A 14447-nucleotide genomic window follows, 5' to 3' on the forward strand; every position below is an offset into this window, starting at 1 on the left:
CTAGCGCTGAACCCGGAGTACAATAAGTGAAAGCCACGTGTTTTAAAGCATATCATACCTAAGTGTTTAGTAAACTGTACTTCTGCCTGCCACAAGTAGTTTAACGGGGTATAGTGTCTTGGGTTGCTTGTTTATTATAGTATATGTACCACGTGCGATAAGGTTCGCACACGTGGAGTCTGTGTTTATTATAGTACATAGAGGATCCCCTCTGTGCAAAACTATAACTTTTTGTTAGTTACTGCAAAACCAGGGACTCAGCCACGTGGCGACAAGCCCTGGGCCTTTTTGCAGTAACGCAAAGCGTCTATTGTGTATTACGCAAGGTGCGCGCGCACGGGCCCATATCGGGAAATTTTCGCATCTTTGTACGTGATTTACGGATTAAGTGCGGGATTTATTTCGCATCTTGATACGTAACTTTCGGACGGAGTTAAGGGATTTATTCCACATTTAGGCGCAATTACTGCGTATAGCGAAACCCGAGCACAGCCTTGCAAATACACTATAGAACACGTGGGTGGCCGATTCATCGGCGGCCTGTGAACAGTGCATGTACACACGTGGCTGTTCATTGGTACTGTACATGCAGCACACATAGGAACTCAAAGGTGAACAGTATTTATCCACTAGCTTTATTTAAACAGTATAGCAATATACTGCGAATGAGGCGGTGATTAATAAAAGAAAATAAGTTTTTTTCTTTTTGTTCATTTTTTTTTAAACAAGCAACTCAAGCATTATTTTAATAGATTCCTATAGAGTGTTATAAGGGATTTATACCTGCATAAGTATCCAGTGAAAAGCTACCAACTTGGGAAGATTTTCTGTACAGAAATATTTCAAATATATGCATAAGACCAAGGTGTAACCAGCGCCCAGTGTGAAACATAACTGAGGCGAACGGGTGTGTGACGACACGACTCAAGCGCAGTGTAGTCCAGTGTAGGACAGTCCAGGTAGGACAAGGTTAGGGTTCACGTGACGACGTGCCCATAGGAACTGCCCCTTCAGTGGAATTGATTCCGCTAGGAGGGTACAAGAAGATACATCGGAACGCACTTGTTTCCGATTAGCTACTTTAGAAATCCAATTTTTGGGGGTATAGGAAAACAAGTTTGTTATACCCTGGAAAAATTGTGCCGCATCAAGCAAGTTGGCTAGAAGTTCGCTGCTAGTTGAAAGACTTGGTGATTGAGTATCGTACCTCGTATCCTTCGCACCTGCTTGACTGTGGGATGTTCTAGGAAGCTGTAGAAGTGAGTGTTTGGGGAGCTCTCAGATAAGTAATAACCCACCGATATCTATTAAGCTGTGAACGTTTATTCCTGTAACTATGGGTAATAACGGGTCACGCTGTGATAACGTGCATGTTAGGGAGGAAGCAAGCCGGCCAAAAGGATCGGCTGCTTTTATTATGTGCAGGAAGCACGGTGAACTCGCAGTTGTTTACCAAAATAAATGGAGAAAAATGACACAAGGCAGCAAGTTAGAATTTCCCAGTGTTGGTAGCTTCGATCCGGAAATCTTATCAGCAGTAAAAGATGAAATATGCCTACTCTCCAGTCGTAAGGAGAGAGTGAAGCATATCAATATTCTTAAATTGTGGCAGAAGGAAGGACAGGAACAATGGGGAAGCAGAGGTCTGGCAATACCTGACGCAATCAGCCACAATATAAATGCAACCGCTGCCACAATAGAATCAGCTCCCCCACCCCCATATGTGCCGAAGGGGATAATGACTCATAAGAAAAGTATAAGTAATAATGTATCCGTTGCTAACCTGTACCCTGTTTTATCCCCTTACAAGGAAGCCCGAGAGGAAAACGAGCAGCTGTTGGCACTGGCCGTCTCTCATGCAATTAATATGATTGAGGGAAAAGCTCACCCCGCTGTTGAGGCCCCAGCACAGGAGGAGGAGACGGCTGATGCCAACAGCATAGTATTGGACTCAGGTAATGATGCACCACACAGCACAGACACAATTGACTCCCAAGCAGGTCCCAGTAATGCGAATGTGGTACAAACATACCCTGTACGCACACTGGAGGTTCCCTATGGTAAGGCAGACAGAGAGGGTGTGATACCTACCAGAAAGATGACCATGCTAAACCCATGGACACGGTTAGAGCTGCGGTCCATCATTACAGATTTCCCTGACCCAAGGAAAGATCTGGCATTGTGCCGGAAATTTGTAAGGGATCTAGGAAACTCTGATGAGCCCACCAACAAGGATTGGAGAATCATGTTGAGGGCCTGTCTCCCCACTCACATTGACATCCCGAAATTCATTCAGGATAGTGGATTGAAAGTGGACAAGGAGATAAATGATGAGATCAACCAGGAGAATATACGCCTGATTAACTTACAGTTAGGAGTGTATTTTCCTGCAGCAGTAGAATATAGCAAGATTTTCACCATCAAACAGAAAGATGGCGAAACTGCTGCTGATTATTTTACAAAGGCTTTACTGGAGGTATCAAAGTACACTGGTGTCTCCGAGCCTAAGGACGACCCCCACCTGAGGGAGATGATTGTCTCTGTGCTGGTGGAAGGGCTTAGGGAAAACCTGAGAGCCAGAGTCCAAACTTCTTTTCCAAATTGGCGTGGAATGACAGTGGATGCCCTACGGGAATCTGCTGTGGACCACGACCGCAACATTAAGAAGCACAGGGAACTGCAAACTGACAAACTGATGATGGTTAGCATCCAGGCCCTTTCTAATGCCCCAAACAAAGCTGCATACCAACAACAAAACACCAGGGACACAGGTAGAAAGCCAATTATCTGTTACAACTGCAATAGGGAAGGTCATTACTCAGCTCATTGTAGGGCAGGAAACCCCAGGAGTTACCAAACACATAAGCGAGAATGGGAATCTCACAGAGGTGAGACACGGAGATACCCAGCCCCTAGACAATGGGAGGAGACAGACAGGTCACGCAACATGCCTCCTCCCCATCTGATGGCTGACACTGTGCTAAGGGCAACGCAGGTCAGACAATAGGAAACAGGTCACACCTGTATCCTACAGCCAGTTAGATTAACTCAACACCTTAGAGAGGAACCTCAGGTGAAGGTTGATATAGCTGGAGTAAGGCAAACCTTTTTGGTTGATACAGGGGCGGCCAGATCTGTTCTCAACACTCCTCTTCACTTGGGTTTCACTAACCAATCAGTAGCGGCAATTGGGGTAACAGGAAAAATACAACATTACCCACTGACGAAACCAGCAGAGGTTACAATCGGGCCTTTGCATACCAAACATTCTTTCCTGTTGGCTGCAGCGGCCCCGACTAACCTTCTGGGTAGAGATTTACTATGCAAAATGGGATGTGTCATCTATTGCACCCCCGATGGGGTATTCCTGGACACTCCTAAAAATCTTACACAAGAAGTGCAAGATATGCTGGACAGTCCTCAGAGGTTAATGTTGTATTCCACTGTTGTAGAGTCAAATCCATCTAGGGTAGCTGAAATTACAGCACAAATACCGGGTTCCCTTTGGACTAAAGATGGACAGGATGCTGGGCTAATGGCAAATGTAGCTCCAGTAGAGATCTGCTTAAAAGAAGGCAGGATAGCCCCAAAAATACCGCAGTACCCTTTAAAACCTGAAGTTGAGCTAGGAGTATTCCCAGTGATCCAACGATTGCTCCAACAGGAAATCCTAGTTAGAACTTCCAGCACGGCCAATAGTCCCATCTTTCCTGTGAAAAAGAGCGGGGGGAGGGGCTACAGACTAGTGCAGGATTTAAGAGGGGTAAACAAAGTAGTTGAGAGCCAATTCCCCGTAGTGCCAAACCCAGCTGTCATCCTAATGCAAATCCCACCTCATTGTACTCATTTCACAGTCATTGATTTGTGTTCAGCATTCTTCTCCGTCCCTTTGCATCCTGACAGCCAGTATCTGTTCGCCTTTACTTACAGAGGAGGGTACTCTTTACCTAGAACGGCGCCCGTCGCGGGCATCGCGGGTACATTTATGCCTGCCCGCGACGCGACCGACGCGATGCCCGCGATTTTCCCATTGAAAACCATGTTAAACCTGAAAAATCGCGTCGGTCGCGTCGCGGCCGGCCATAAACGTACCCGCGATGCCCGCGACGCGATGCTCCCGGTTTCCCATAGGAAGCAATGTTAAAAGCCGCGATGGACCCGATTTTAGTGTTAAATGCCTCAATCCACCCGATTTGGCCATAGGAATCAATGTTAAATGGGCTACAGAGCCCATTAACCCTTAAATGTCCCCCCAAATTTTTAACGCCACCCCACGATCAACGCCAACCCGAAGCGTGGCGAGCGCAGCGAGCCCGCGAGGGGCGGCGGTACGCGTCCTCCGACCTTTTCATGCCCTACTATCCACGTCGGCGTGGTGTGAGAATAGAATAGTGTGGCGAGCGCAGCGAGCCACCGAGCCCGAAGCGTGGCGAGCGAAGCGAGCCCCGCGAGGGGACGCGGATACCTTCACAGGTAAGCGCGTCCCCTCGCGGGCTTCACAGGTGTCCGTGGCCACGCGGACACCTGTGAAGCCCGCGAGGGGACGCGTATAACTGTGAAGGTATCCGCGTCCCCTCGCGGGGCTCGCTGCGCTCGCCACGCTTCGGGCTCGGTGGCTCGCTGCGCTCGCCACACTATTCTATTCTCAACTCCACGCCGACGTGGATAGTAGGGCATGAAAAGGTCGTAGGACGCGTACCGCCGCCCCTCGCGGGCTCGCTGCGCTCGCCACGCTTCGGGTTGGCGTGGATCGTGGGGTGGCGTACAAAAATTGGGGGGACATTTAAGGGTTAATTGGGGCTATTTGGGCTCTGTAGCCCATTTAACATTGATTCCTATGGGAAAATCGCGGGCATTGAGGCATTTAACGCTAAAATCGCGGTCAATCAGGCTTTTTAACATTGTTCTCTATGGGAAAATCGCGGTAATCGCGGGTACCCGATTTTGATGTACCCGCGATTTACCCGCGATTTACCCGCGATGCCCGCGATTACCGCGATTTTACCCGCGATGCCCGCGATTTCAATCGTGGGCGCCGTTCTAGGTAAAGAGTACCCAGAGGAGTACAGTATACCTGGACACGACTCCCCCAAGGATTCATAGACAGCCCCAGCATCTTCTCCCAGGCCTTGCATGATTGTTTACAATCCTTTCAACCCATGAGTGGTTCGATACTGATACAATATGTTGATGACTTATTGTTGTGTTCTGAGTCACTGGAGTCATCAGTGGATGACACTAGACAGCTGCTGATGCATCTCTCAGAGACAGGACATAAAGTATCTAAGGATAAGCTGCAATTATGCCAGACCAGGGTTAAGTATCTGGGCCACTGCCTTACCCAAGGGCTGAGACACCTCACCGACGACAGAATCCAAGCGATTCAGAATATGGTACTGCCACAGACCCAGCATCAGATCCGTACGTTCCTAGGCATGTGTGGATACTGTCGCAATTGGATCCCAGGTTTCTCTATTCTGGCATTACCACTACAAGAGATGGTTTCCTCAACTAAGCCAGATCGGGTCTCTCATACTGAGGAATCTGAACTGGCTTTCGAGGAACTAAAGGTGAGCCTAACAAAGGCCCCAGCACTGGGAATGCCAGATTATGGAAAACCCATTGAACTGTACGGAACTGAATCAGGTGGGTGTGCGGCAGGAGTACTTGTACAAAAGCATGGTGATGCCAACCGACCAATAGCGTACTACAGTGGCCAGCTGGACACAGTAGCACGCTCACTCCCAACTTGCTTACGAAGTGTGGCTGCAATAGCACAACTAGTAAGTAAGAGTGAGGACGTAGTGTTGGGACACGATTTAACTGTTCATGCTCCCCATGCTGTCTCTGCCCTCCTAAATTCTGCCCAAACACGTCATGTGTCCTCAGCACGGTTCACTAAGTGGGAACTGGCGCTGATGGCCCCAGTAAATATTACCATCAAAAGATGCAACACACTAAACCCAGCCACATTCCTTCCTCATGTGCCCTCCAAGGCACAAAGGGTGGAGGGTGATGGGAATGTTGCTGAATATGGTAAAGCAGAGTTTAGTGAGGGTGAGGACAAACATGATTGCATGACCTACCTGAATCAGACCTTCACAGCACGTCCTGACATAAGCGACAGCCCATTAAGTGAGGTAGACATAACCTTATTCACAGATGGTAGCTGTCATAGACAGACGGACACGGGAGAGCTGTGCACAGGCTACGCAGTAGTAGATGGAGAAGGTATTGTGGAAGCTGAACCCTTGGGACCACCTCACTCAGCACAAGTAGCGGAACTGGTGGCACTAACCAGAGCATGTGAACTGGCCCAAGGAAAATCAGTCAACATATATACCGACTCCAGATATGCTTTCGGAGTAGTCCATGATTTTGGAGCCCTATGGCGCCTCCGAAATTTCATGACGGCGGCTGGCACACCAGTGGCGCATGCGACATATATTAGGAGACTTCTGGGAGCTATTCAGCTTCCAGACAGAGTGGCTGTTATCAAGTGCAAAGCTCACACATCAGAGAAGGACCCGGTGTCACTTGGTAACAGCCGCGCTGATGAGGCAGCGAAAAGGGCCGCATGCCCTGTAAATATTTTCACCCATCCTACCAACCTTTGTACACTGAACATAGTATCCACATCCAAACTGATAGACATGCAGAATTTGTGTTCCCCACAGGAAAGAGCAGTATGGAAGTCGAAGGGATGTGGCCAAGAGTCTACCGGACTTTGGAGAGATGGACACGGGAAACCAGTGGCCCCCAGGGCATACCTTCCTAGTCTAGCCGAGGCGGCCCATGGGCTGACACATCTTGGGAAGGAAGGTATGTGCAAGCTGGTAAAGGCCTACTGGTGTGCACCAGGGTTCGCTTCTCAAGCAGGTAGAGTGGCAATGTCATGCCTCACCTGTTTGAGGAAGAACGTTGGAAAAGCCATCCCAACAGAGCCATCCCACATCCCTCCTACAGAAGGCCCTTTCCAGGTAATACAAATCGACTTCATACAGTTACCACCCTGTAGGAATTTGAAATATGTATTAGTTTGTGTTGACATGTTTTCTAGCTGGGTGGAGGCTTTCCCCGCTGCCTCCAACACTGCTACCTTTACAGCAAAGAAAATATGTCAGGAGTTTGTCTGTAGGTATGGTATCCCAAAGGTCATTGAGAGTGACAGAGGCACTCATTTCACAGGAGAGGTCTTCCAAATCATGTGTAAACTCCTGGGGATTAATAGTAAACTTCATACTCCATATCGTCCCCAGGCGAGCGCCAAAGTTGAGAGAATGAATGGTACTATTAAGAACAAATTGGGTAAAGTTATGGCTGAAACAGGGTTGTTATGGCCAGAGGCACTGCCTATTGTGCTGTATAGCATTAGGACCACTCCCAGGACTCCGCTCAACTTGTCCCCCTTCGAGATATTGTTTGGTCGGCAGCCACACATCATGATAGACCCACAGGATGATCTCAAATGTAACAATGAGCTAACTGTACAGTATCTCCTAAAGCTAAACAAACAGCTAAGGGAGCAACAAAAGCAGCTGAAATTACTGAACCCTGATATGCCTACAGAGAATTGTCATAATCTTAAACCAGGAGACTTTGTTATGATCCGAAATTTTTTACGCTCAGGTTGTTTGATAGACCGTTGGGAAGGACCGTACCAAGTTTTGTTGACCAGCACTACATCAATTAAAGTCGCAGAGAGAGAGACTTGGATACATTCGTCCCACTGCAAGAAAGCCAGTAACCCAGAGTCCCAGTGTGCAGAGAGCGAGAGAGAAGAAGTGTCGCTAGAAGCATTGTTTCGGGAACACTGAGAAGCAGCCAAGGTCGAGCAACCTGAGCGAACAAAGGTCTAAGAGCAGAGCAAAATAAAAGTCCCCTGGTAGAGATGATGGAAGGACTCCAAGCAAAAGGTTCACAGCTATGCATATATGTCTTTGTTTTCTTTCTGTGTTCTTTTATTCACCCAAAGATACTCGGTGGCTGCCACATCCTAGAGCGATCGGAGCGGAGTTCTGACAGTGTAATAATGGACCCAGATATGGGTGAGGTAGAATCCCTAAACCAGCTTGACACTTTGCCCATGACAGGAGAAGGTAAAAGGTATGAGGGAAACGTAGTTCAAGGGCTATGTGATGAGTTATTGTCTGGTGAGTACTGTGTCTGTAGATATTGTCAACCTAAAATGGAAGAAGAATGCATCCAGCGATGTCAGTCGACAAGTAAGGCAACTACAGGCCGACATCCTTTGAGTGATTACCACTCACTAGTGGGTAAGGTCTTAAACCAAACAGAATGCTGGGTGTGTTCACAAGTGTTACATAAAAGGAGTAGTGTAGGCCTAGTCCCATACCCGCTTAATATTTCAGAGATAAGCGTATTAAATAAGGGGAGGCCATTGGATAAGAGATACCTGTATACCAGGTCCCCTAGTCTTAGATTACACCCATACCAAGTGGATAAGTCCCTGGTATGTATGAACTTCTCGAGTTCCAGAGCGATTGGTACTTGGGAAGTGACATGGCATAACCAGACAATAACTTACTCCCAGCGTCCAGATGGAGAGCCTATTGATAAAGAATTGTTGTTAAAGATCCGAACCAGTGGGAGACATTATAAATATGTTTACACGGTGAAGAAAAGTAAGATGATGGCCGGCAGAGTATCAGCCGGCTACTGTAATGTAACCCTACAGCCAGAAACATGTGAGGAACGAGTCAGGGAGCAGGGGACGGGGATGTTCTTATGGATAATGTGTGACAAGATCATGAAATACTCTGTCCCCTATTTTCTCCCTGACGATGTTTATTATATTTGTGGTAGGAGGGCGTACAAATGGCTCTCCATGAACTACGTTGGTATTTGTTATCTAGGCAGAGTGTTACCGGAAGTGATGACCCTCACACATGATGAGATGATGAACATACACAGAGGTATTTCTCCTCCTTACACTCATACCCATTATGACCAAATCCATAAAAGGGATTTAACCATCAGGAAAGAACCCCTAGCTTCCGAAATGATACACGAGTCGTTCGGTATCCAACTCCTCATTGCTTTAGATATCACCCATACCGCCAGAGGAGTCATAAATTTTAAATATATACAAGCATTAGCCAGCTTGGTAGATAACATCACTGAGATTTATGATGACACCTTTAGATACACTGGGAAGGAGTTGCAAGCGTATAAAAGAGAGCTAGTCCAACATCGAATGGTGTTGAACTATCTGACAGCTATGACAGGAGGATATTGTGTCACCCTCTCTACACAGTTTGGGGTGAAGTGTTGTACATATATCACCAACAATACTGAAGACCCAGAAGAAATCATCGATCATCGGATGGATGAGATTCTTCAGCTTAAATGGGAATTTAGAAGGGAACATAATATCAGCCTGGCAGAAATAGGTAACAAAGTTAGTGAATGGACCTCCTGGTTGAATCCAATGCACTGGTTCTCTGGTTTAGGAGAATGGGCGCAAGGGATCATAGCTAGCATAGGAAAACTCCTTCTCTGTATCGGTGGTGCCATCATAGTCTTTGTGCTATTGTTCAAATGTATAAAGGTGGTGACCCGGGGAAAGACAAAACGTACCGAAATCATGAGTGTAAGAACGAGAGATACAGAGGAAGACCAGGGTTTGGTATATGACCCTAAAATCGAAACCACCTCCCTTTAAAGAAACCATATTTGTGAACGTGTATATGTTGTAACCACCCCTGTTTTTATTTTTATCCCAAAATTGTACATTATCCTTCGTGACCCTGAGTAGGTTGTTCGATAAATGCGGCCCATCGTTTATCCATGATCCTGGATCGGCCGAGAGCAGATGGTTTACTCCCCTTATATGTTTAATTCATGTATCCCAATTTCTCTGTTAGGATTATGAATTTCTGTATTGTCGTGTGAAATGTTTTGTATTGTAACAGTTTTATAATTACTGTTAAAGGGTGGACTATGGAAGTCGAGTTACACACACGCCATTTTAGGATAGTATGGCCGCCATTTTGGTTCGCAGAGTTGCGCAAATAAAGTTTCCATACCCGAGTATGCGTGGCAAAGTGGGCCAGAAGAGTAGCCATACTATCACACATAAATTCATAAATACATACTGACCCTAAGTAAAATATAGTTAAAGGTTTAGAACGCCACACATAGCTTAGTTAGCCCTGCATACATCTATCTGTATCGTGTTTAGTACCGTTCCGTTCAGTTCATTATGCGAAGTATTCCGGTCATTGCGAATATTCCGCAATATACACGGCTCGATAGTTATGGACATAATCCATAATCCAGAGACAGTTTCTGTTGAAAGAATGTAACAAAGAAATCCAGATGAAACCAGTTCTTATCACTGCTGACGCCGAAACCACCGAACAAAGGACTCTTAAAGTTCACTCCCCTGGACCTAGCCAAACCAGGTGTATCAGCTTACCCCCCAATCACAGCTGACCTGACATTCGACCCCTGACCAATGAGAACGGCCTTTGACCTCCCCTTTCTGACCCTATAAGATAGGCGACCCAGAGCAGCCAAAGTCTCTTCGGCACATCTACTTTTCCCTGACCTGACCACCGGACTATAGTTCATCCCTGAACGATAGTGAGCTCTGACCGGACTACACTTCGCATATTTGATGAGAACGGTAACGGTTTCATTAACGGTAGTTATCCTTATTGTATTGATTGGCTGATTGTGTCTTGTATCTGTTTTCTTTCCCCTTAGCAGAGTCTGTTTAGTATTCATTGTTAGTATATTGTATTACTTGTTATACCTGTTTATTCTTATTTCTGTAACCCCCTTTTGTCCATTAGGGACTCAAATACAACCTTTTTACGGAGCTCTTATCTCCTTATTTCTATACAGTGGTCGTGTCTGTTTATTCGCATAATAGCGACAAGGTATATTACGGACACTGTCCGATAAGGTATATTCGCAGTTTAGAGACAATATACTGCGAAGGAATCTCTGATTAAGGTACTGGTTCTCTGTGTACATAATACAATAAAAGGTACACTACGCTGCGTTACGCTTTGTACGCACGTAGTTAGGTATAAAGGGTACGTTGGTTGCGGACTTATTACGTAACCTGCGCTGTTCACTTATTGTCTCTCTGGTCATATTTAATCGCCATTAACAGCTCCTTCCTGTCATATTTCAAATGCAGTCTGTGGCATGGCCGTTGCGAGCTGATTGGCTGGCGGTTTATCACTCTCCATTTTATCACTTTTCAAGCTTAGTACATCTGTCCTCGTATGTGATTGGTTGCACATAGCAGCATCCCATCTGAAAGAGGACTCCCATCTTAGTAAATTTCTTCTTCAATTTGATCACACAGTAGGAGATCGTGGCCATCAACACAACCTGTTTACTACAATACATTATGTTGTCTGGCCTAAAGCTACATTGCATAATACATCAGCTGGGATCAAAACTATTTAAAAAGCTAGCCCCGTAAAGCAGCAAAAATGTATTTATTAAACAACAACAACCACTCATGTATATTGTATGTATGTATATTGCAAAGTTTCAAGAACTTGCCAACAATTAAGGTGTTTCCTATAAGGGTGCTTTATACAGCATAAGCATAAGTATCAGCCATTGTGGAATAAGGTATTTTATGAGAAGGTGGCCGAAAAAAAATAGACATCCATGATACATAATTTAGAAGATTATAGAATAATAATTTGTGGTTCTATTATGCCTTTCCATATAAGTTTATTATTAGGGTTCCTTAATATGAGGCCATTATTAGACTGTTATTAACAGCAATCATACTACATAGAATAATCTCCATCTTACCATAAACAGTAATGGCTGCTGAATTACTCCTTCGCCTAGCCACTATATTCTTGGCCACACAGGTATAGTTCCCAGTATCAGCTAGTCGAGCCTGTCTAAGAACCAGACTGTGGTCTGTTCCAATGAAAATGTTGGAATCCACATCAGGGTTCAACATGTCCTCATTCTTCAGCCACTCCACCTTACATTGTGGTCAATAGAGATGGGCAGACATAAAAGACAGAATGGAAAAAAAGTTAGAACAGATAATAACTGTAAAATATTCTTACATTCTGGACCTTGAAATAAACCATAATCCTAATTCCTAATTAACAAATGTCGAAGGGACAACTTTTTTTAGTAAATGGGCAACACCAATATACAGATGAAGCGCCTCTCATTCATCACCGGGAACTGCCAGAATTCCCCCGCTGGCGATCACTGGCGGAGAGGTGATCCATCTGACTGGGACACGCGAACGTCTCAAACACACGCGCGTACCATTATTGCGGCAGGGGACAGGATCCCTGCCCGTCTCAGCTTCAGGGAGACAGGCAGGGTTAGGGGGGGGGGGGGGGGGGTGGGGAGCTGCAGGCACCACGGGGGATCGGCAAGGAGGTGGTGGAGGGTGGCGGTGAACATCTTGTGCGTGTGCCTCCCCTTATGGGGCTGCTGGTTTGACCGCCAGCCCCCGGCTAGATGAGTTGCGCTACATCTGTGCCAGTTATGTTGATGTATATCTAATTTGTCACAAATTGTGTTGTGTATGGGCATATGATGATGGCCAACCTCAATCAACATCTATTTGGGATGGGCAGACAATGCTAATGACTTTATACGTGACCTTACAATGTGCACATGATCATCCAACTGCACTAATTGTGTAAACAGAAACAACTGGTCATTTTTGCAGATACGCAGCTATCATGTGTAATTTCAGCATCAGCAGAAAGACTTAAGTAAAACCAAACTGGAAACACTTTGTCAAAAACGGGTGAATTCTAAAGGTTTAATTTCAATTATTTATCAACTTCTCCTCTACGTTAGGAAACCGATCCGTACGGTATATGAAATAGCCTGGGAAGCAGATCTCGGGATACAGTTAGAGCCAGCGATATGGGACCAAATTAAAGAAAATCTAATTTCAATATCTTCGGCGATTAGATATAGAGAGAATGCATATAAGTTATATACTCGTTGGTATTTGACCCCGAACAGATTAGCTCGGATTTACCCAACGTATCGGATTCATGTTGGAGAGGATGTGATTTAAGAGGTACTTTGCTTCATATTTTTTGGGAGGGTCCTAAGGTAGTAGGAGTTTGGAAATATATATATATAGTTTAATACATCAAATCACAGGGAAATATGTCCCATTTGCTCCTGAATTCCTATTATTACCCCAAAACATTCCCGAAATTTCAAACGCCACCCAAAAGCTTATCTGGTTTATGAACAGTGCGGTAAAAATTAAAATTGCCTCTCATTGGAAATCAAAAACTTGTCCATCTAGAAATGAAATATTGGCAACAATTTGGGATATGTATCATATGGAATATATTTCCAGTATTGTTGAGGAGAAAGTAAACATAGAAACATAGAAACATAGAATTTGACGGCAGATAAGAACCACTTGGCCCATCTAGTCTGCCCCTTTTTTTAAACATGTTACCTCAAACCATATTTGATCCTTATTTTTATGTAAGGATATCAATATGCTTATCCCAAGCATGTTTAAATTGTACTACTGTATTTGCGTCTACCACCTATGTTGGGAGGCTATTCCACTTATCTACTACTCTTTCTGTGAAAAAATACTTCCTCACATTTCCCCTGAATCTTCCTCCCTCTAGTTTCAGTGCATGTCCTCATGTTCTGTTGCTCCTCTTCCTGTGAAGAATGTCTCCCACCTGTACCTTGTTAAAGCCCTTGATATATTTGAAAGTTTCTATCATGTCCCCCCTTTCCCTTCCCTGCTCTAAAGTATACATATTAAGATCTTTTAGTCTTTCCTGGTACGTTTTGTGATGTAGGCCATGCACCATTTTAGTTGCTCTTCTTTGTATAGTCTCTAATGTATTTATATCCTTCTGGAGATATGGCCTCCAGAACCGAACACAATACTCTAGGTGAGGTCATACCAATGACCTATACAGAGGCATTATTACTTCTTTCATTCTACTGCTGATACCTCTCCCTATGCAACCAAGCATCTGACTTGCCTTCTTCATTGCTTTGTTACATTGCCTACCTGCTTTTAAGTCCCCTGAAATAGTGACACCTAGATCCCTCTCTTCCTCTGTAGTTTCCATTATAGTGCCATTTATACTATATTGAGTCTTTGGATTTCTGAGACCCAAGTGCATGATTTTGCATTTTTTGGCATTAAACTGTAGTTGCCATTCTCTTGACCATTTCTCTAATCTGCCTAGATCCTCAATCATTTGTTTTACCCCTCCTGGTGTGTCTACCCTGTTGCATACCTTTGTGTCATCTGCAAAAAGGCACATTTTACCCTCAATTCCATTTGCAATATCACCAATAAAGATATTAAAAAGCACCGGTCCAAGTACAGATCCCTGGGGTACTCCACTTGTAACCTTTCCCTCCTTTGACTGTACTCCGTTTACTACAACTCTCTGTTTTCTGTCCTGCAACCA

At 45.1% G+C, this 14447-nt stretch overlaps 1 protein-coding gene across 4 annotated transcripts in view; it reads right to left on the reverse strand.

Moving 5' to 3' along the window:
* UNC5A (unc-5 netrin receptor A) overlaps positions 1-14447 on the reverse strand; it is a 307237-nt gene that overhangs the window by 45785 nt on the left and 247005 nt on the right. For all 4 annotated transcript variants that reach the window (XM_083182136.1, XM_083182133.1, XM_083182135.1 and 1 more), the window contains one exon: positions 11809-11989. In XM_083182136.1, coding sequence (XP_083038262.1) covers positions 11809-11989 — 181 coding nt within the window. The remainder of the gene's footprint in view (positions 1-11808; positions 11990-14447) is intronic.

Source organism: Crinia signifera, chromosome 4 (assembly GCF_055691185.1).
Source record: "Crinia signifera chromosome 4, ASM5569118v1, whole genome shotgun sequence".
In the NCBI taxonomy this organism is placed as follows: Eukaryota; Metazoa; Chordata; class Amphibia; order Anura; family Myobatrachidae; genus Crinia; species Crinia signifera.